The sequence below is a fragment of the Rhopalosiphum maidis genome, chromosome 2, assembly GCF_003676215.2.
Source record: "Rhopalosiphum maidis isolate BTI-1 chromosome 2, ASM367621v3, whole genome shotgun sequence".
NCBI lineage: Eukaryota > Metazoa > Arthropoda > Insecta > Hemiptera > Aphididae > Rhopalosiphum > Rhopalosiphum maidis.
This window is the reverse complement of record NC_040878.1, coordinates 78,839,365-78,862,714: the sequence shown is the minus strand read 5'-3', so window position 1 is coordinate 78,862,714 and position 23,350 is coordinate 78,839,365. Positions and strand designations below refer to the sequence as shown.

General features: G+C 28.0%; 5 protein-coding genes and 1 pseudogene across 5 annotated transcripts; 3 read left to right on the top strand and 3 right to left on the bottom strand.

Moving 5' to 3' along the window:
• The first annotated feature begins 121 nt into the window (after positions 1 to 121).
• Positions 122 to 593, top strand: LOC113551086 (histone H2A-like). Its single transcript, XM_026953121.2, has one exon. The coding sequence runs from the start codon at positions 166 to 168 to the stop codon at positions 541 to 543; it is 378 nt and encodes a 125-aa protein (XP_026808922.1). The 5' UTR covers positions 122 to 165; the 3' UTR covers positions 544 to 593.
• A 2,067-nt stretch (positions 594 to 2,660) lies between these two features.
• On the top strand, positions 2,661 to 3,071 carry LOC113552548 (histone H3). Its single transcript, XM_026955409.1, has one exon. It carries the CDS (start codon positions 2,661 to 2,663, stop codon positions 3,069 to 3,071), a length of 411 nt encoding a protein of 136 aa, XP_026811210.1.
• A 644-nt stretch (positions 3,072 to 3,715) lies between these two features.
• Positions 3,716 to 4,325, bottom strand: LOC113551089 (late histone H2B.L4-like). The gene has a single exon (XM_026953124.2). The coding sequence runs from the start codon at positions 4,176 to 4,178 to the stop codon at positions 3,804 to 3,806; it is 375 nt and encodes a 124-aa protein (XP_026808925.1). The 5' UTR covers positions 4,179 to 4,325; the 3' UTR covers positions 3,716 to 3,803.
• Positions 4,326 to 6,889: 2,564 nt separating this feature from the next.
• On the bottom strand, positions 6,890 to 7,788 carry LOC113551035 (histone H2A). The gene has a single exon (XM_026953037.2). The coding sequence runs from the start codon at positions 7,375 to 7,377 to the stop codon at positions 7,000 to 7,002; it is 378 nt and encodes a 125-aa protein (XP_026808838.1). The 5' UTR covers positions 7,378 to 7,788; the 3' UTR covers positions 6,890 to 6,999.
• Positions 7,789 to 10,731: 2,943 nt separating this feature from the next.
• Positions 10,732 to 11,581, bottom strand: LOC113554247 (histone H1-like). Its single transcript, XM_026958002.1, has one exon. It carries the CDS (start codon positions 11,494 to 11,496, stop codon positions 10,810 to 10,812), a length of 687 nt encoding a protein of 228 aa, XP_026813803.1. The 5' UTR covers positions 11,497 to 11,581; the 3' UTR covers positions 10,732 to 10,809.
• Positions 11,582 to 15,781: 4,200 nt separating this feature from the next.
• On the top strand, positions 15,782 to 18,234 carry LOC113554104 (annotated as a pseudogene).
• Positions 18,235 to 23,350: the final 5,116 nt, after the last annotated feature.

Sequence of the window (23,350 nt, the reverse complement as noted above, 5' to 3'; positions counted from 1 at the left end):
AATTGCAAAGCAAACAGTATCATTTAATACCGTCATAACGTTTCAATCTGTCTAATCACAGAATTGTTTTTTAGTTTTTAACTATATAAGCTACGTATTTTACCACCATTTCATCATTCAGTGTTCGAGTATACTTCAGAGCAGTCGTCAAGCATAATCACAATCATGAGCGGCAGAGGCAAAGCAGGAAAATCGAAGGGAGGTAAATCCAAGACCAGGTCGTCCCGTGCCGGACTCCAGTTCCCCGTCGGTCGTATCCATCGTCTGTTGAGGAAAGGAAATTACGCCGAGCGCGTCGGAGCCGGAGCACCCGTGTACTTGGCCGCCGTCATGGAATACTTGGCAGCTGAAGTTTTGGAATTGGCCGGTAACGCCGCCCGTGACAACAAGAAGTCCCGTATCATCCCCAGACATTTGCAATTGGCAATCAGAAACGACGAAGAACTGAACAAATTGTTGTCCGGTGTTACCATCGCACAAGGCGGTGTGTTGCCCAACATTCAAGCCGTTCTTTTACCCAAAAAGACCGAGAAGAAAGTATAACTTTTTCAACTAACCCTTTCTACTAAAACGGCCCTTTTCAGGGCCATCAACCTTATTTATATTAAAAAATTAACAATGGATGATTGTTTGCTACTTCCCCGTAGTTAAACCGATGCAAGTACAACGTCGCATCACTGTAGCACTTAACAAAATAATGTAAAGTCCTTTGATGCATTTTTTTTTTTTTGTAATTGTTTATTTGCTATGCATAACGACAAAATAATCCAACACATATACTTTAGCTACAGTTACATTATAAAATTATTTAATATTGAACTTCAACACAAATATAATAACAATAGGATGTAATTCGTTACTGATACTAACATTTTACAGGTACGGAGAACGGCGGCTATCATGCTACCGAAACTAAAACAAGACTACCAATTTTCTTTAAACTATTCGCTTTTAAAATGTCAAAAATCTTTCTAAGATAATTTTATCTTGATAACCGTTAATATATTACGTGGTAATAATATAATATTGTAGACCGTTAATATTATTTTTTATTTGATGACCAAAAAATCTAAATTTATTATTATTACCTACAAATAAAAAACAAGTCCAATTATCAAAATACTGTCGTTTTAAAATAGAATGTAAGTTATTTTTTTTTTTATCAACTTTAACTATAGATAATATAATAATATATATCACTGAACACAATAATAATAAGTAATATGGAATTTATATGATTACATCTATCGTACGGTACCTTTTGAATTTTGTAGTTTTAATATCCATACACAACTCGTACAATACTTCTACAATGCAAAAAAAAATACTGTTCTAGTTATTCAAAATTCACAATAACTCAATGTAAAAACTGTTGGACCTAACCTTCTACTATGAACGTAGAATCGTTAATTTATGGTGAAATGTCCCAAACACATACTACCCGTTAATTCAGATATAGATTATCAGTACAGCACCATGTTGTGATGATCATTGACTGCAAAACGACAACAATTAAAATGATCGATAACTTAACATAGGACAGCGCACATTGTAAATTATAATAGTAAAGGAATTTGTGAAATGATAGTAGTGGCCCTGAAAAGAGCCTTTTTAATGGTAACAAAATGAGAGTTGTGTTTATTTAACCTCCAAAACCGTACAGGGTACGACCTTGGCGTTTGAGGGCGTACACGACGTCCATGGCGGTGACGGTCTTCCTTTTAGCGTGCTCGGTGTATGTTACGGCATCACGGATTACGTTTTCCAGAAACACTTTCAACACTCCACGGGTTTCTTCGTATATCAAACCGGAGATACGTTTACTTTACGATGACGTTTGGCTCCTCCTTTACCGCGTCCGGTCATGTTGATTTTTTGTAGTTTCTAGCTAAATACTCGACAAACTGCTGCGACGAACGCTGAACGTTGATGGACTGATTACTCAACTGTCGTCAACCATTTCAGATAAACTGGAAAAATGCTCAGCTTTGTTCTCAGCTCAAGATAGGAAAAATGATCTGCCACAATTTATTCAAAATCACATTAAGAAAAAAGGGACATTAAGAGCGGCCTGGCAAAGGTCCAGAGACTCAAGTATAAAAAAGGTGCTGAACGAGCAAACTTCACTTGTCAGAGATCTGCTGCAATCACATAGGGATAATGAATGGACAACATTTCTAGGATCGGTGGGTAACAACGCTCAAGGAAGATCAAAAAGCTTTACAAATTTAATAGAAGGCTTCTTCGAAAAATGCCTCCAGCGCATGAGCTTCAAGATGGTGATAACAACCTTCAATTTGATCCTGAATCCAAAAGCCAACCTTTTTGCAATAACAATTGAAGAACAGTTTAAAACTCTAGATAGTCACTGCTGGGTCGACGAAGTAGTCCGTGAATCCTTAAAACAGCATGATGAGGCAATATACAAAAAAATAAATATACTCGATTAACAAATTTCAATGTATTCATACGTTTCACGGAGCACGAACGGCCAATCGAAACACTACATATGTTTTCTCCCACTTACCGATTATCGACAACGCGTCGACCAATGATAACGGTAGAAACGAATCCGTTTTTATATAAATACTAGTGTGTTTCGTTGCAGAGAACCGTCAGTATTTTACAGTTCGTCTAATCGTACACAAACGAATTCAACAATGGCCCGTACCAAGCAGACAGCCCGCAAATCTACCGGAGGTAAGGCTCCCAGGAAGCAGTTGGCCACCAAAGCCGCCCGTAAGAGCGCACCCGCCACCGGAGGTGTGAAGAAACCCCATCGTTACCGTCCGGGAACAGTCGCTCTCCGTGAAATCCGTCGTTACCAGAAGAGCACGGAGCTGTTGATCCGCAAATTGCCGTTCCAACGTCTGGTGCGTGAAATCGCCCAGGACTTCAAGACCGACTTGCGTTTCCAGAGTTCCGCCGTCATGGCGTTGCAAGAAGCTAGCGAGGCCTATTTGGTCGGTCTTTTCGAAGACACCAACTTGTGTGCCATCCACGCCAAACGCGTCACGATCATGCCCAAAGACATCCAACTGGCTCGTCGTATTCGCGGTGAACGTGCTTAATAAACTTCATAATATAACAATAATCCATTTAAAATGGCCCTTTTCAGGGCCCCAAAATTTTTTCCTTTATATTTTTTTTTTCTTGTTATAAATTACTATCGTTAACCATGATAATTTAAATAATAACATTTGTTCAACAAAATAATTTACGACTACTCAAAATCAAATATTTAATTATTTAAATACTATAACCATTGTATACACATACCCTTCAATTAACCTTTTTTATAACAGCCATTGCTCACACGAAAATCTTCATTAAACTAAAATATTATTTAGGCCACTTCAAAAATTAACCGCATTAAGAATGATATTAAAGTTTATATAACAAAATATTTTGTCATTTGGTGATTTAGTCTGGCAAATCGTACCTATTTAAAAAATCGTGTTTATCATCCATTGAATTCAAATTTAATAAATCCATTATGGTTCCCCTGCACTCAATGTCTGTCACTGGTACACTAGACATCAACAACTGTACAGCAGAACATTAACCTTTTTTTTTATATTTAAATATTAAAATGTATATATTTTTTATTTTGAAGCATACCTATTCGTACGTTTTTGAATTTACGCTTGTGTTTTGTAAAATTCTATATTTGAAAATTGCATATTCGTGATACCGAATTGTCAACACAAAAATATAGTAGCTCTGAGAAGAGCCTTTTTAATACAATATAATACATAGATAGTTTGTGAGAAAATTAAGTTACTTATTTTAATATTTTACATTCATGACTTGGAGCTAGTATACTTTGTGACGGCTTTAGTCCCTTCACTGACCGCGTGCTTGGCCAATTCACCGGGCAACAAAAGTCGGACGGCGGTTTGGATCTCCCGACTGGTGATCGTCGGACGCTTGTTGTAATGGGCCAGACGGCCGGCCTCACCGGCGATACGTTCGAAAAGGTCGTTGACAAAACTGTTCATGATGCTCATGGACTTTGACGAGATGCCAGTGTCGGGGTGCACTTGTTTCAGCACTTTGTATATGTAGATGCCGTACGTTTGCGTCCTCTTGGTTTTGCGCTTTTTGTTACCAACTGACTTGGCCACGTTTTTTTGCACTTTAGCCGGTGACTTTTTCATCGCCTTAGCAGGTGCCATTTTTGATTAATCAGATAATAGATTATAATATTATATGATGAGCTCGATGAAACTTTTCTAACTGCAGTACACCTACATAATATGATGAATTATTGATTGCAATAATGCGCTCGATATTTATACAAAAAATCGTAGTTGCTGTTCGTTCCGTTCGCCAGAGTACGTTAAAGTGATTATGTTTAATCTCGCTGTGCATACGTCGATGGTTTAACAACCATGTCGTTCTACGTTCATACAATTAAATATTGGGCTGTGAGATAATAATATTACCATTGTCTAAATTGAACCGGGGTAACTATTTATTAATAAAATATAATATTTCGAAAAATTATAAACTTATAAAAAAAATACGTAATAATATACTAACGGTAATCGTTCAAAAAATACGGATTCAGTTTTTATACCTAATAGTCGAACACAAAGTCCGAGTGCTTTAGTGCCGGACAATAAGTCCGAAAATACAAAATATTCTATATAATTAATAATTATTTTAAAAATGTAAAAATGTTTGTAGAAATTATACACAATATATTATATTATTTTTTTTTCTATTTTCTCATTTTCATTTATAATTATATAATTTGTTATTAATTTTAATAGGTACGTAGATACATGTATTTAAAAATTTTAACACACGATATCTTAGGAATAACATTATCAAAATTTATTTTTAATTAAATTTATAATATTAATTTAATTTTAACTATCAAGTATTATTCTTTATTCTTTTTACAGTATATTGTAAAATATATATAGGTATCTAACTATAGTGGATTTCTGTTATATTTTTGTTAGTTATACGAAAATATAATAATATAATATGTGTACAAACGTTTTTAAATTTTTAAAATAAATATTAATTATTATATAAAATATTTTATATTTTCTGACTTTTTGTCCGACATTAAAAATGTGCTCAGACTTTTTGTCCGACTATAAAAACTGAATATAAACTGACTTTTCGTCCCCCGATTTACTATTAACTACCTACTATAAAATTTCTAGTCTTTCACTGTTAGATCGGTTATAGATATTCATCCACAATTATTAACACATAATATAATTTCTACAAACTATAAATAGATAGTTATTAATGTATTGGAATACCGTTGATTCAAAAAGCATAAAATTATTCAAGAATTTGAAATGTGGAACTCTCCTAACCCATTTAAAAGTTAATATTTTTATTTAAACTTTTTCCTCCAAATTGACTTGTACTATTTAAAATTAAAGTTGAAACTATAAATAAAAACAATTCTAATTATGAATATTCAATATACCTAGTATGACTGTTAGTATATTACGATAAGTTATTTAGCCATTTAGGTATATATTTGATTTTTAATACCAAAGATCAATTTATACTATTCTATATTTTCCATATTACACAATATTATATTAACCCTGCATAGGTCACGTGGATTACTATTGTAATCCATGTAAAAATAAAATTTTTTTTGTATATTGAAAACCAGTGGAATTATTTCATTTTTTCAGTACCCTCAAATAACATATTGCCTAATATAATTAATTCGTTCACAATAAGGGTCGCAGAAGTTGTCGTTGTTATCGGAGTTCAAAGTTTGTTGGATTACCATTGTATGCCGTGCGATCTTTCACGCACGTTTATTTTTTAGGTTATTTTTTAATCATAATTATCAAAAAACAAAAGTACGAGGAAATCATGAGTATGTTGTTTTATATGAGTGTGTTCAGATCATTTTAAATACATTTGCATTGGGTGTTATGATCAAGAATATAGTGAGGAATAAACTTAAAATAATTCAATTCAATAAAAATGTATTTTATTATGACTAAAAGATTTAAAATGTAAAAAGTTATAAAGTACTCTTGTTTTTTTTTTTATTTTATTTTTTATAGAGCTAAGGTATATGTAAAATACTTAAATATTAATATGTATATACAGGAATATTATAAGAATTTAATTACATTGAATAACATTACAATTGAAGAAAAAAAATTCTAATAAATTATTATTTATTCTCATTAAGTTAAAATTCATTTTCTAAAGTAAAAAAAAAAACATAAATTTTTTCTTTATCTCACTATATTTTTCAGAATGTACTTAGTATATAACTATAATTTAAATTTTCAATAAAAACTTGGAACCTATAAAAAAAAACAAAAATGGATTAAAATTGTAATCCACGCGACTACCGACGTCCCATCAAGGTACGCGACCTATGCAGGGTTAAATCTATTTCTAACTTGTCTAATTTCAAGCAAATTAATATATGAAGTAAAGTGTTATAAATCTATGACATACCTACAAAACATTTAATTATACTATTTTTTTTTTTTTATTACACGTCAAAAAGGGCAATAAATACTCCCAGTACGGGACTCTACAGTCCACCCACGCATGTCCGTTATATTATATAAACTTCCAAGTAGGAAAGCGATTATAAAAGGAATAGATGATATTTATGACGTCATGTACAAAAATGTATTCCTGGTGTAGGTACTTATAATTAATAAATATAATTGTATATGAACAAACATTAATTATTTTAATGATACAAGTAGTTATTTAATATTAATTTAAATAATCACTAGTAGACAAACCATGTCGATCATTACATTACAAATAAATACTGACTGTATTATAATAGTATATACTGTACGTGGTAGTTGTATATTCCGATTTGTAATTAATAAAGTAACTGTCGTGCGAAAAATTGCCGAAAATGTTGTGGCCCTGAGAAGGGCCATTTAATTTTTTCATAGTCAATAAATATATATAGTAGAAAATGAATGAAAATGTAATGGGTGAGAGAGAAGGTTAGTTAAATTTCGAAAATTAGACTTTCTTTTCGGTTTTCTTGGGTAAAAGGACCGCTTGGATATTAGGCAAAACACCGCCTTGGGCGATCGTCACACCAGACAGTAGTTTGTTCAACTCCTCGTCGTTTCTAATGGCCAATTGCAAATGTCTGGGAATGATACGGGACTTCTTGTTGTCACGGGCGGCGTTACCGGCCAATTCCAAAACTTCGGCTGCCAGGTATTCCATGACGGCAGCCAAGTATACCGGTGCTCCGGCTCCTACACGTTCGGCGTAGTTTCCTTTTCTCAGCAAACGATGGATACGACCGACCGGAAACTGGAGTCCGGCACGGGACGACCTGGTTTTGGATTTGACTCCCTTCGATTTTCCAGCTTTGCCGCGTCCACTCATGATGAATAAATGTAAATTTTGTAAATTAAATGTGTGTAGAACGGAGATCGATGAGTGAATAAGTCAATTAGGGGAACTACAGTCAAATTTATATATATGATAAAATGAACAAAACCGAGCAATGTCATTAGTCGGTTATTACTAGTTAAACGAGTGTAAAGGATGACGTTTAGCAGCTACCTCTTCTAATCGGTGTGATTTTCCACTAACATAACTAATCTTGGTAAACTATTATATTATTATTAGTGTATCCACTACACTAAATAAGGAACAACAGCTTGTTATCAAATAAAACTTCTTTCCCCATTGACAGACCATTTACTGGATTGGCAAATACACACGGTCATACAGATATTATGTTAATACCGAGTGGGTATAATATTTAAAAAGTTTAAATATTTTTATCGCAATGTTCGTTTCTCAAACCTTAGACACGGCCTACAATTTTCAATTAATATATTATACTCGTTTTATTTAATTTCTAATCTAGTGCATTACCTACATAAATCTGATTTGTATTAGTGATCGGTGCATGGCCGTTTTAAGAACTAATTGTTACGGTTTCGTTCACTTAGGATTTTCCATGTTTTTATTTTATTTATCTTTTAACTGTAAATCGTTATTTTTGCTCGACAATATTATCCAGATAGCAATACAGATACCCATAGCATATTAATTTTACATAGTATTCTGAGAATATAAATACCTGTAACATCAACAACCAATTAATAATGGAAAATACATTAATAAAAATGGTCGATCGCTTTGCATTATGGATTACTAAACGGCCGAGATTACAAAATATTTCATAGTATGGTTAGGGTTTAGCCTTATAGGTATATTAAAATAATTGTCTATTATTATTTTATAATTGTTCATATTATTATGTTATGTAATCGAATTGATGATAATATCATATATTATATATAATATACATTTTATTTTGTCAATGTTCTAAATCTGTGATGGGAATACCTTTTCGATATTTCTTCGAACTGTATTGTATTGTCCGATAATTGTGATAAACCGTAAAACAAAATTAAGGCGTTTTCACAAATATCTCGGTAATCTAATGTTATCTAATATTTTATATACTGAATTGTATAATATCATTATGTACTATGTTGGTACCTTATTATTGATAAAATTAATAATGATTGCTATCTTGCTATAATGGTAAGTTAATATTTATACGTATATGGTATCGCCTGTTAATGGAAAGTAGAAAACCGGATCAATATACTCAACCTCGATTTTCAGGAGGTATCTAGCCATAATTTGTATTCGTAAAGCATACAATATAAAATTTGATTGCAATTAATTTCTTATTTACATTTGTGCATAAATCTACAGTTTTAAGTACAGGCGTTTGAAATTAAATTTATGACTAAATTGGTCAACATTTCTAAAAAAAAAAATGGCTAATATTATTCAATTACAATTCATTACATTTTTAGTATTCATACTTAAAATTTAGAATTTAAAATACAAAAATCTTTATAGGTATTCATCCTATATTAAAACATAATTTTTTATGAGCTTATGAAATTCTAATTTTTATAACTGGTTATTCACTCAACAATTGGTATATCTCCCGTATAATAACTGGGCATGGACCAATGGGCCTAAAATAATAAAGTTTTTATTTAAGGTCAGAGTACCTACCAATTACGTTTGTATTCAAATTTGCCTACTTTCAGACATGAAAATATTATTATTTGATCTAATTCCATCAATACCAAGATTAATACTAAAATACTTGAAAATTAAAAACTTATTTATTGATCAATTGATTACTGGTTAAATTAACTGATTATAATAATATATTTTATAATAGTAACGGGAATTTTATGAAACGTTATTATTACGCACATTTTGATCACGCAAGTATTGCACTTGAGTGGTAGACGAGAACAAGTTCTCATTATCGTTATTAGCCTAATTATTTTGTTGCACACAATAAACTTATACACAGGAAAAATCGGAGTGTGTTATTATTGTAAAAGAGTTTAAATGTGAATTATAATATAATTGATGTAACTTTAATTTTGAATAACTGACAATCAAAAAGTAACTTATTAAATGTGAAGAAAAAAATTATTTATTTATTTATTTATATTACCTATAATATAATATTATGTATTATTGTATTAATGCTCACAACTAATTCGGTTAGTGTATTAATTTATTATATAATTATAACTAATAAATTTTCCTTAGGTATTGTAAAATGTTTTGAGAGCAATTTAGGTACACTATCTAATAATTACATATTTATCCTCAAACGATTTTTGTTATATTCTTGTTACTCAAAAACCAATAACTGTAAAAACTTGAAATGTTCAAGAATTAATCAATGACGCAAAAAAAACATCATTAATAGTGATAAAGGTTTGACAGACCATCTCCGCTAAGTCGTTTTTATTTACAATGATATGACATTGAATTCAAATTTAACATAACCATCACTATAACCCACCTTATTTACAGTAGAGAGGTACCCACTTGACCGCCTTTCAATAAATATTAATCCATAAATGTCAATAAAAAAATGTTTTGGTTTATCAATCCTACAGATATCGTTCTCATTTATACAAAAATATTTAAAATAGGTACATATAATAACAATTTATTTTTATATTTAAAGATTAAATTTTATCAAAATTATGAAAATTTGCAAGTGGTGTTACTGTAGAAAATTTATAAAATCAGCAATTTTTTTAGCTAAAACTCTAAAATACAAAATTAATCATTAGCAAAAAAATATAAAAATATATAATAGTACCTATAATTTTATACACCATGATATTTTTAAATGCAATGTTGTTAAAAATTAATTCAATCCACTGTATTACTATTTACTATTTTCTAATAATAGTGAATTATAAATTACTTAGCAATATCAAGACATAACACGTACGTACTTAAATTCTTAACAATAAGATAGTCCTTTTTCACTTAGAATCGTTTTTTGTGTATTGATAAAGGTATATTATCAATTAATTAAAATTTAATACATCCTTTCCAGTGACCCACTTAACATCCATCATACAACAAAACGGTTTCCACATGTCCACCTTTTGTATTTTGGGTTTAGGTCGTTTAGAATCATTCGAAACTGATACTATACGCTTTTTGTTGAGTGGTAGGAGGGGGATACTCAGGTTTGTCATAGGCAGACCGTTTCATTTCTTCTTGATCATGTATTCATAAATAATACATGATAAATAGTAACTAATACGCACTATGTAACTATACAAAATTAATTAATTGGATTTATTTTATGTAAAAAAATTACCCAACATGGAGCACTTGCAAAGGGCTGTTGAGAAAATAGGTAAAGAATTAAGAGATTTTGCGGTCCTGATAAGGACCTTTTATAAATTGTTACCGTTCAATACTTATACATTTACTATTTTAATATAGCTTGGTCTACTTTTTTTTGGGTGCTGCTGCTTTTTTTGCTGGGACCTTCTTAACAACAACCTTAGCTGTCTTCGATTTGTTAGCCGCAGATTCCATCTTTTTTGTTTTAGCCGTAGAATCTTTGGCAACTCCCTTGACCGTTTTGGGTTTTGGTTTGACAACAGTCGTAATTACTTTTTTAGATTTCTTTACATTCGATAATGTCGTCGTCGTCCCGTCGATAGATTTTCGTTTGGTTGACGTTACTGCCTTGACAGCAGTAGGTTTTTTCGCATCCGGTTTCTTCTTGGTCACTACTGCTTTTTTCTTCTTCGCGGCAGGTTTTTTCGCCTCGATCGGTAGTTTGAATTTACCCTTAGCGCCAGTGCCGTTCGTTTGAATCAAATCACCCTTGGTGACGGCTGCTTTCAAATACCTGCGGATGTATGGTGCAGACTTGGCCGAGTCCATTTGATAATGTACGGCCAAATATTTTTTAATCGCCTGCAGAGTGGTGCCCTTTTTATCATTCAACGTTTTAATGGCCGCAGTCACCATAACTGCAGTAGACGGATGACCCAGAGTAGGCCTCTGGGCAGTGACGCCAGTAAGGGCAACATCTTTCTGTACAGGTGATTTTGTCAAAACGGTTGGAGAGGATGCAACCGAGGAAACAGGCGACACAGTGGACACCGACTCTTCAGATTCCGACATGTAGATTAAGTATAAATTAAATAATAACAAAAAAAAATAATTAATAAAAAAATAATAGTAGGTAAGTGAAAACGAATTAGTAAATTGTGACTAGAACAAATGTGGTACGGGTGGTTTGATAATGCCAAATATAAAGCATTCACCGTACCGATTAGTAAACAAACACCGATCGAATTCAAATGATTGTGGGTAAGTATGCCAGTATTTGATTCGTTTACTCGTCGACAATTATATAATATTATAGTCCAACCAAATAGTGAATTTTTGAATTTAAGGTGTTTTTCGCGTTCCTAACGATCGCGGTTATCGATGATCCCGGAGACCGATTTTTCTGTTGACGTATTCGATTTATTTACTCAAAACGATTCTAATTGATTTTATTATGAGAATGTATCTCACTTTATTTCATCTATTAATCATACAAATTAAAAAATTATAAATTATATTGAATTCAAACATATTTTATTTTGATTTGATTATATGCCACATCTTACGTGATACAATAATACTGGTGACATGATATTATTGTGAAAAATAATTTTTTATTACAAAAATATATAATTATAATTATTATAGGTTAAAACAATGTTAATAATTTTGTTTCCTTATCAAGTCTGAATTTTTTTTTTCATACTGTATGAATTCAAATCATGGTATATTATAGTAGATTATAATCTACCGTGATCCAAATACTTGATTTCTATAGAGAAATATAATAGCTACTGTAGAATACTGAATAATGAATAACTCAAAATAAAAACAATGTTTTTTTATTAAATATATTTATGCACAAAATATTGGTGTACATATAAACACTGTAAGAACAAACCTGTAAACAAAAAAAATTAAAAAAAAATTTAATACAAATCATACTAGACACACGTAAAAACATGATAAAACAAGAGGGTACGCTATGGCGAACATGATCGTTACATATTTATACGATTTAAGTATACCGTACCGTATAAAAGGAATAAGTAGTAAGATAATAATAATGAAAGTATTCACATACTGATCGAAAAGTCAATGAACCAATCATTTATGCAATTATACAGTATGTACTTACTACGTGCAATCAATTTTAGATAAATAAATAATACATAATATTATATTACTATGTAATTTTATTTCAGGGTTTATTATTGTTAACTCTACTTATTAGTTTAATATTTAAACTAAATGCTTTATATTATATAGTACAATACCTATAATATTGAGATACATAGATTAGCACCTGTAGCCATTTTATAATATAGTGAAAAGGGTGGTGGCGTATGTGGTATTTTTAATAAAAGCAGCTGAAAACATACTGCTCATCTCATAGAGTCGTATTCCGATGGTGTACAGAACCAATTGCTGAACATAATGATGAATTTCATATTTCAATTTTCTAAATATTATACCAATATTGAATATGTGCATATTTTGTATCATTATATAAATATAATATTCACCTACCTAGAGATATTTACAATAATCATTGTCCATTATTATCAAATATTTTTTTCAGTCTCTCTCTTTAATTGTATAGATAACCTAGTCATAAAATAAGATAATATTATATTAGATAAGTATAAGTAAAGATTTTGACATCGAAATATGGTGTAATATTCTATAAAATATTATTGAATTATAACCTGTTGTCCTTCTCATTCGGTTTTTCGTCTATTTAATTTTTTCGTTATTCATTATCTATCATTTTTTATAAAGTTAATGTTAAACAAAACCAGAGTAGTGCGTCATTCGAATAACATTTTGTTTAGATGATTATTTTGATACTATTTTATTCGAATAAAAAATTATTCAAATGATTATTTCACAATTATTCAAATAATTCGAAAACAATATTATTTCACTAATTTTCAAACATAGTTATTCGAATAATTCTCAATAATTTATCTTAGTTAACATAATATGATTGATATTATGGTAATTAAAACACTTACGTTTTAAAAAATCAATAGTTGGCATTGTATAAAACAAATATAGAATTCAAGAAGAAATTAGAAAGTAAAGAATTCGAAAATATCTACTTGTATTTTATATTAGCATTATGTTTGAAAATTATTCAAATACATTTTTATTCGAATAATAATATTTTCAAATTATTCGAATTTCAAATAATTATCTATATAATATTTTGCCCAACTTTGAATAAAACGGTGTTTTGTTAAATATTTTGACTTATTTACATAAAAATCTACGCCCTCTACTCAGGGGTTTTACTATACCCACATATTTACACCTCAAAAACTAATTGTTAAATATATTGCCTATACTTAATTCCTTAGAAACGGTCAATATCAATTAAACATTAATCGGTATTATAATAATTTAATTACCTATTTATAGTTCTTCAATTAATTTGAATTCGTGTATAAGTAATTGAATTGCAAAATGAGTTAATATATAATATATCACTTATAAACTTGAAAAAAAATTAATGTTTTTCTCACCTTAACTGATTCAAATATCTATGTTTAAAATATTAAGTATTAACCCAAAAAAATAAATGGACATTTATGAACATTTTTCATTTCAATTTTAAAAAAAGTATCTATGATTCATTCATACGAGTAAAATTATTACATCACAAAAATCTCTATTTTCATAATGAGTAATAAGCCATAATTTTGAAAAAATTAACCCAAACATGGATAATGTTCATTTTTTATCATTTTTTTTATTGATAATAAGTCAATTCACCCTAATATGTATAAGCCAATAAACAAAGGTAAGCATTAACTAGTTAAAAAGTTATTTTTTTTTAACTATTAATTAATAAAAATAAAAAATATTAATAAATTATCATAACAAAATTATATTGCTACCATGTCAATTTATTCCTGTGCCATGGATATAAAATAATACCAAGTCTTAGAATTGTTCAACTTTTTGTGGTTGGCATCTACTACCAACAGTCTACCTATCTAGAATAATAGTACACATTATACCTAGGTATTACAGATTTATCAAGTGCAGTATAAAATTTGTTGTGGATAGTAGTCATAATTTCCACACATACCTAGATACAAGGTCACATCTGGTATTATACAAATTAAATAACGTATGCTATTGTAGATGTTATAATATTATACCCATGTTATATCAATAAATACATGGTTTGATTATTGCGTTAAATGATAATTGCGGATGAGCAATCAATTTATTTTTATGAGCTCGTCCAATTATTAAATGTAACCAGGATATAGGATATATAGGTCCTAATAACACCAATAACTATTTGTTATTTGATAATAAAAGATAATATTTTAAATACAATTAATAAAAATTAAAGACTTAATTTATTAATATTGTTTCATTTTAATTTTGAAATACTTATGTATATTTTATTAAATTGATTAACCAAATAAAATTATTATACCAAATAGAGTTCTCAGATCAGAAGATCAGCTTACAGTATAGATACTGGATAAGCAGAGCTTTTATAATTTGTAATCAAATGAATGAACACTGTCATTAATCACTTTTTTAAATATAATATATTGAAAATTAAAAATTAAACATTTAAAAAAATTAAAATTTATGATAAACAAATAAGTAGTTAATTATATAAGTAGTAATGTTATAATATTACAATATCAAGGGAAAATTAGCATACAAGATTGTATAAAAATGTTTTATCACAATACATGCCAATTCACCAAATATGGTTACGTCCATTTTTTCGTTTTATAATTAATTTAATTAAATTTTGATTTTTAAAATTTATAAATACCTATACTCAAATTTATATTTTCGAGTTTTTGATTTTTTTTTTTTTGTACCAACTTAAGATTGTTTAATTGTTCTATAAAAAATAAAAATACTAAAAATAACTAAAAATTATCCGTAAAAAAATTTACTGTAGAAAAAGGTACTCTCATTTGAAGAATAAAGTTAATATCTCCACAAAAAACTCTTTAGTAGGACAAAAAATCTGAAGAATTTTATAGCCTTAAGTATATATTTAAGAATTCCAAAAATTAGATTTTAAATAACTGCATTAATGGAGAAAATGTTGCCCACGCTGGGTGAATCACGCTATATATTAATATATATATATATATATTTTTTTTTTATAAAAGTTAGATTATAGACGATTTCCCTGTATTTATAATAATAGTATATTATGTTACAAGCAATGGAACTTTCAAGGCTTTTCCCGTGTATTCAATTGTAAATAATATTTATTGTTGTCTATAATTACTGTCCACCGTATTTAATATATAACGAAAAGATAATTGAAAAATATTTCAGTTCTATTGTAGTATTGTGTATTTATTTAGAAGTTTTGCTAGTACCTATAAAGCCAATAATTCTGTAAATATGAATTTTTTTAACGTTCCAGATGAATTTAAAAAAAATCCAGAACTCAATGAAGAAGATTTAAATCATCTAAGAGAATGGATATCCAAACAACCACACCTTCCGCTTGTTACTGGCAAGTAATTATTTTATAATGATAAAAAACCATCTAAGGTGCATTATGTATTTATATAGGAGACCAGAAAAGTATTCCCAATTTAGATCATGAAGTATAACATATAATATAAGTAATATAACACTAAAAATATTTGATATTTGTCTTAGACTGAAAAATAATACTTCATAAAGATTAATGATACATTATAATATATATGTACGTGATTTCTTAACCTAAAGCACAATAGTAGGTAGTCATTGATGATAAAAATGTTCAATATCCAACATTCACCTATCATCATTAATTCTTAAGATATGTAACAGTTATTATAGTTACTATAAATTATTAAAGTAACTCAAATTATATCACTAGTGGCTAGTTAGTGGTTTGCATGGTTCAATTTTGAAATTTGAATAAAACATAAACAATTTAGAACTTTAGCAGACTTGGATGGTATTCAAATGAAACATTTTTTTAAATACAAAGTAAAAGATTCACTACCTATATCTATGTTACATGAATGCTATTCATTTATTTATTTATAATGTATGTTTAGTGTTTAGATATGCCAGTGTGTCACTGTGACACTGATATTAATTATTATCGCATATTATTATGATGTTTAAAAGTTTAAGTATTCCAAAAATTATACAACTTTATCTATAGTTCTTCATTTAGTTGGAAACATGAAAAGTGATTATATAGATAAACATATAAATACGTATCAAATTTTTAAGATAGTTTCGTAGAAGAGTGAAATTCATTTCCTATTATATATTTTATAAATTTTAATTTTAAAAAATATAAAAACTTTTTTATGAACATCTATAGCTTTTAAATGTACAATAATTATACCTCAAAAATTATCTCGCACAGCTGAGGTGAGCGATGCGAGACAAGTGCGATGTTAATACCATAATAATTATAATGTTGTAGTCCGTGTCCGACCCATTTTTATTTATTAAAAGACTTTTACAGTTATTGCATGTATAATATACTATGCTTATATTATCTACACGTATTAAAAAATATCTTTGCAGCTTTATCTAATTTATTGTATAACTTATACATTTTAATTTGTAATTCGTTTTGATACACTAATAAAATTTAAAAAATAAAATTACAGACGAACTCCTCGTGCTATTTTTTCATAGCTGTTTTTATCGATTGGAACCGACTAAAGTAACCATCGAGTCGTATTTCACTCTTCGCACTCATTCGCCCGAATTATTCACAAAGCGTGATACCGATGTAAAATCTGTGTTGGAAGCATTTAAAACTATGTAAAAAAAATGATATATTAAATAATAAAATGATTGTTTACTCAGAAGTACATTACTCTTTAGATCGTTTTGTGCATTGCCGGGATCAACTCCAGATGGTTGCAAAGTTATATTTATATACGCTAAACGCGTAGAGGCAGAATTGTTTGTTTTAGCTGATTTCATTAAAGCACTCAGCATGGTGATCGATATGTTGCTAATGACTTCAGGAACTTTCGACGGACTAATAATTATTTATGATATGAAAGGTTTTAGTCTTAGTCATGTCGGTCGTCTTGGTATCAATATGATGAAAAATACGTGTATTTCTTGCAAGTATGGCTATATTAGAAGAATTATTTTAAATTTTAATTCGCTACTTAATCTTAATTTAATTTTAGGATGGATTGCCAGCTCGTCTAAAAGCTATCCATACAATAAATACAGCTCCGTTTATTGACATGATAAATAGTATGACAAAACCTTTTATGAAAAAAGAATTAACTGAGAAAGTAATTAACTATTTTTTTTGTATACATATATATATATTAAAATTATTATTTATAATATTCAATGTTATAATGTAAAATGTATAGTAAAAATATATTTATAATACAATTATATTATTTCAGATGTATTACCACTCAACTACAGATCCCGAAGCGATATTTGAATATATACCTAAAGAAATGATGCCAATTGAAATTGGAGGGAGTGGACAAACTTTAAAAAATATAAACGGTGGGTCAATAATTTATTGATTTCATAAAAATACAAAACGTGTTAAGCATATATCTACAGATATTCCTATACTATACTAAATGTTCTTTTGTATAAAATTAGATGATACATTTGAAAAAGTCAAAGAAATGAGAAAATGGTTCTTAGAAGAAGAGAATTACAGAGTAGATGAACAAAAACGACCGGGTAAACCAAAGACGGAAAGTGACTATTTTGGTGTAGAAGGTTCTTTTAAGACTTTGAATTTGGATTGAAATAAAATGTTATTGTTTTGGGATACAAGTTATATTTATATAGGTAAAATGGAGTATTAATTATAATATAAAAGTTTTCGTTTTAGGTAGTACGCAAAATAATAGGATAAATTAAAATATTATGCATGTTATAGTTAATTATTTATAATATATACTCAACAATCAGCATACCATAATATATATCTTAAGTCCAGGTTATTTCTTTAAAATATATGTAACTATATTATAATTTATAAATAATTGTTTGTGATTTTCGTTTATTTATAATTTTTTTTTCTTGTTTATTCATTGCAGTGTAGGACATTAGTGTCTTGGTGTCTCTATTTGTTTAATTTTTGAAATATTAAAATGTAACAAAATATCAATTAATACAAATAAATCAAAAATTGATAGAATTATAATTCATTCCTGAAATTTAAAATTTTATTTTAACTATAAAATCGTTATAAATTAGAGCTGGCAGTATTTCAAATTTTAATATCGGAATCCAGTGTTTGTACACTACCGGGGTCTATGGAGGTATAACTGGTAATAACTGAAAATGCCGTACCTAGGTAATTACCGGATCACGGTGAATTTATAAGTGTTTCCAAGTTTCCAGTCTAAGGAAAATTTAATTTTAACATCTATTTTATAAATCATGTTTGTAATTATCATAGATCTTATACTAGTATACCTTACAGTAAAAGGTCTTTGGTAATAATTCATTATTGTTTTAAATAAATTTAGGTACCTATACAGTATTTTCGGTAATTAGTAATTACCGAATCACAGTATACTAGTATTCTCAAAGGTGGGCAAGTTAATGAAAATAATTAACTCAAGTTAAGTTAAGTTAAGAGGATACAAGATCGATAAGTTAAAAGTTAACAGTTAACATACAAATTATTAATTTAATAACTCGATAAGTTAAAAGTTAATATGGAGAAAAATATTAACTTAACTCAGTTTAAAAAAAGTTAATCTATTTATTTTAATTAGTATATAAATCACATAAAGAGTGGATGTGTCTTTCTAGTTTCTATAATTTATAAATAATAAAAAATTATTTTATTGAACTTTTATCATAATGTACACTGATATACCTTTTTACTTTTACTTTACTAATATTAATTAATTTAAACTATACAAAATTATGTTATTAAGAAAAAGAACAGAAATTTTAAGATAAAAAGTTAAAAAAAAATTAACTTTTAACTAGTTAATGCCCACCTTTGGGTATTCTGAAATACTGAAAATATCGGATACCAGTATTTTTAAATATCGATAAATACAGGTATACCGAAAGGCGAACATACCGTTAGCCCTAGCAGCTAGCCCATATATATAGGTAAGTAATAGTGTAATACCCCTACAACGAAACACCAATAATAGTTATCCTGATAAATTGAATATTATTTTATTATTATCTGTTGGGCAACAGAAGACGTACGTACCACAAACAAGAAATATATATACCAGTGTTGTAGGTTAATTAATTTTATATAATATAAATTTATAATATGTATAATATTCATTCTCTATATCAAGTATTTTGAATGATAAACGGAAATGTTTATCTCGAGCGACCTTGCAGATATAAATGTGTTGTTTTAAATAGTTGTGAAAATAATTTAGATTTTAATCTATAACTTTAGATATTTATATATATTATGATATTTAAACATTTAGTAAACTAACAACAGGTGTGTATTAAAATATTTTACACGTTACACTTCCCGGCTTTCATATTATCATAATATACAGTATGTGCTGTTATACTCGTGTATGTATATAATAATAATATTAAGATGGCAGGTTCTAAATATAAATTAAACCAAACATTGCAGATGTGAAATTTTATCCTATCTTAAAAAAATAACAATAAAAATCTATAAACATTATTTTGTTTTGTTAACTTAAATGTATTATTTATTAATTATTATAATATAATATACCTATATCTTAAGAAGTTAATACACGTATATAAATTGAATACCTATTATTTATTATGAAAATACGAAGGTTAAAAATCAAATTTAACGCAATTTTAATGTGTCACATTAACTGGTTGCGCCTGGTGGCTGGTACACTAATCCTAAAATAGTCGTCGTTTGGTTACCGGACAAATCCACACGCACCATATATGGTCTATGTAGGTAGATTTTTCACTCACCAAGACCTCTTTGGCTTCTGACCGGTCGTTTCTTAAATAAATCCCTTGACTCATATTATTATTTTAACATGTATTTAATATTCTCAACCGCCGATCGTTTATCGAACGTATATACTATATAGGTACTTAATTTATATGAACGAAACAGGTAAAATACAATTATTATGAAAACTGCAATTAAAACTGAATTACTTAATTTGATCTGCGAGTAGTTTTTTCAAATTTTAATGAACACTTGGTTAATTCCAAACCACTGTCGATATCTCATTTACCTAAAAACAGATTTGGCAAATCGGACAGCGACTTTGGAATAGTATCAACAACAAAAATAACTTTTCAATGTCGAGGTATTTAAAAACTAAAAGTTTTTCAAACTTACTTGAACTCAAACCCTAAAAAATCGCTGTCAGCTATAATTACTGTATGGCTTGTTTAAACAAAAAAAAAAAATATAAGAATAATAAACAATTTAGCATGCTAAATGATTCAATTAATATCGTCCCCGCTAAACTATTTTTGTGTTTGAAGTTGAACTTATTATTATAATAATATAGGTACACTACATAATATTATTATGTATTAAGTAGATTTATATAATTTATGAATTGAAAAATAGTAATATCCCTATTAAATCGTATAAACTTTTTTGTATAGCTATTTATTTACATTATTGTGTCTAAATAAAGTTAACAGTTACCTATTATACTATAAACACAATTTATAAAACTATACTTTGAAATTTTAGTACAACTATACAATTTAATTATATATTTAATATTTATTTAGTATATAACTATTTTTTTGTGATTCAAAAAATATTTACATTTACACATCTACTATCAAACTTAATCTGTATTATTAAATACCGTGTCAAATTGTAATCTACCAAAAACAAATTTTAATATAAATAACAATAATATGATTCGTAATATGATATATTATATCAAGTACTAGATACCTATGATTATTTTGATATCACTATACAAAAATAATGTGATTACATCATATTTATCTATGCGATTTACTAGTGAAACGCTTTCAGTCACATGCAGAAATGTAGGTAGTAACTACATTTTAAAGAACGAAATTCACAATATACTATAGTGTAATTATAATCAAAATGTACATATTATATCAATTTATTGTCAGGTCATATGTTATTAACTTACAGATTGAAAAAATTACCTTATTTTACCTCTAAACCTATAGATATCTATGTCATCGGTAGTCCCCCTAAAAAGCACGAATTGCGTTGATTATAATTCAATTTTAAGATCTAAGCATAACATCTAATTTTAACTAAAATACATTCAAAATCCATCGTACTTTAATTATTAGTTAAATTTGAAGCTCGTCATATCATATTAAAGATTTGAACTTTAAAAATATTATTGTATAATATATCTGTTAAAAAAATAAAAATTATCAAATTCTGCAGTAAAATTATGTGGTTATAGATTATTTTATATTAAAACATGTTATATAAAGGTACCTACTATCTATTCTAAAAAACAAATTGTCCAGAACGAACTTACTAACTTTAAAAATTATGTGCTTCAAATTTCTAATTTAATACTGATTATACCTATACTTGATTCGATTCATCCTATTTTTGGCTATAATGTGCAATTTTTCTTTTTATTCAAAACGTATTTCTTAACAGTATATCAAGTACTTTATCTGTAATATAGTAATAGACATTGAAACATAATAACATAATATTATAATATACATACAGTTGATAAAATGGATTAAATTAACCAAACGTATAATATCGTAACGTCCTCTTCACTGAATTTTTTTTTTTTTAAAACTTTAGTCAATAGATGAAATATGAGTTTAAACTAAAATTCGTCATAATACTATTGTCAAGTACTAAAGTTTATACGTTTATACGAATTAATGTTATTAAAATACGCATTTATTTATGTATTTGTATTTTTAATTTTAATTTTATGTTTTTTATTAAAAATATACAACAACGTGTATTTTTTTGTTGTAAATACTTTTCGAGGGTTCAAAAGTATGTCTTCAGTTTAGAAATTCGATGCTGGTAATAATTTATAAGGTTATTTTTGGAAGTTCCCAGTAATCTTCAAGAAAATCATGAAAAAAGACTTACCTTACCAACATATTAACACGTGGGAGATATACGGTTTTGATTTCTGGCAGAAAAAAATGTTTCCTTCAGCTTTTATAGCCAATTGTTAAGCTGCTTGCCTACATATTACATTGTAATTTATATTCTATAGTCTATAGAATACATATTTTGTAAAATGATATTTATATTTTTAAGAATATTGTTATAAAATTCTTAAGTTATGTTTTTTATGTATCATAGAAAGTTAAAGTTATTATTTTCTAAATACTAGCAAATAATTATATAGTAACCAGTAACCACTAACCTTGTGAACTATAAAACTTGCGCTCAAATTTAGTACAATATTTTATAGTATTTTTAGATATATCAGATACATCATACATGGTCTATAATACTCTAATTATTCCAATCCACAGAACAACATCAAAATAGTAGCAAATATATTACGGTTGTACTCTATATGTGTCGATTTGTTTTAAATAACATTTGTTATTTTTCTAATATTGACTTATTGTGATTTACAAACTTACAAATCATGTAGTTGTAAAGTATCTACATTAAATTCCTTTACTAATTTAATTTAGATCCTTTACAACTGTATGATTAGTAAGTTTATAAATCACAATAAGTCAATAAGCCACTGTAAATTATCATTATTTATTACAGTATCATATAAAGCTAGTGGCGTACTTAGACCATGATTTTTTTTGGGGAGGGGGATTTAATTTTTAAGTTAATAAATTGCAGAATGATCTAAACTAAACAAGTCTCAAACTTTAATAGATTATTATTTTTTATTCGTTATTATTTTTTATTAACATGTCATAATATAATAAGTTAAAAATTGTCTAAAAAAAATGAATTCTTTCTAAAATTTTGAGGGGTTTATCCCCTCCCCCATCCTTAGTACGCCAC

Excerpts from the sequence above, each read along its gene's own strand:
- LOC113551086 (XM_026953121.2), top strand. The coding sequence starts at position 166 with ATGAGCGGCAGAGGCAAAGCAGGAAAATCGAAGGGAGGTAAATCCAAG.
- LOC113552548 (XM_026955409.1), top strand. The coding sequence starts at position 2,661 with ATGGCCCGTACCAAGCAGACAGCCCGCAAATCTACCGGAGGTAAGGCT.
- LOC113551089 (XM_026953124.2), bottom strand. The coding sequence starts at position 4,178 with ATGGCACCTGCTAAGGCGATGAAAAAGTCACCGGCTAAAGTGCAAAAA.
- LOC113551035 (XM_026953037.2), bottom strand. The coding sequence starts at position 7,377 with ATGAGTGGACGCGGCAAAGCTGGAAAATCGAAGGGAGTCAAATCCAAA.
- LOC113554247 (XM_026958002.1), bottom strand. The coding sequence starts at position 11,496 with ATGTCGGAATCTGAAGAGTCGGTGTCCACTGTGTCGCCTGTTTCCTCG.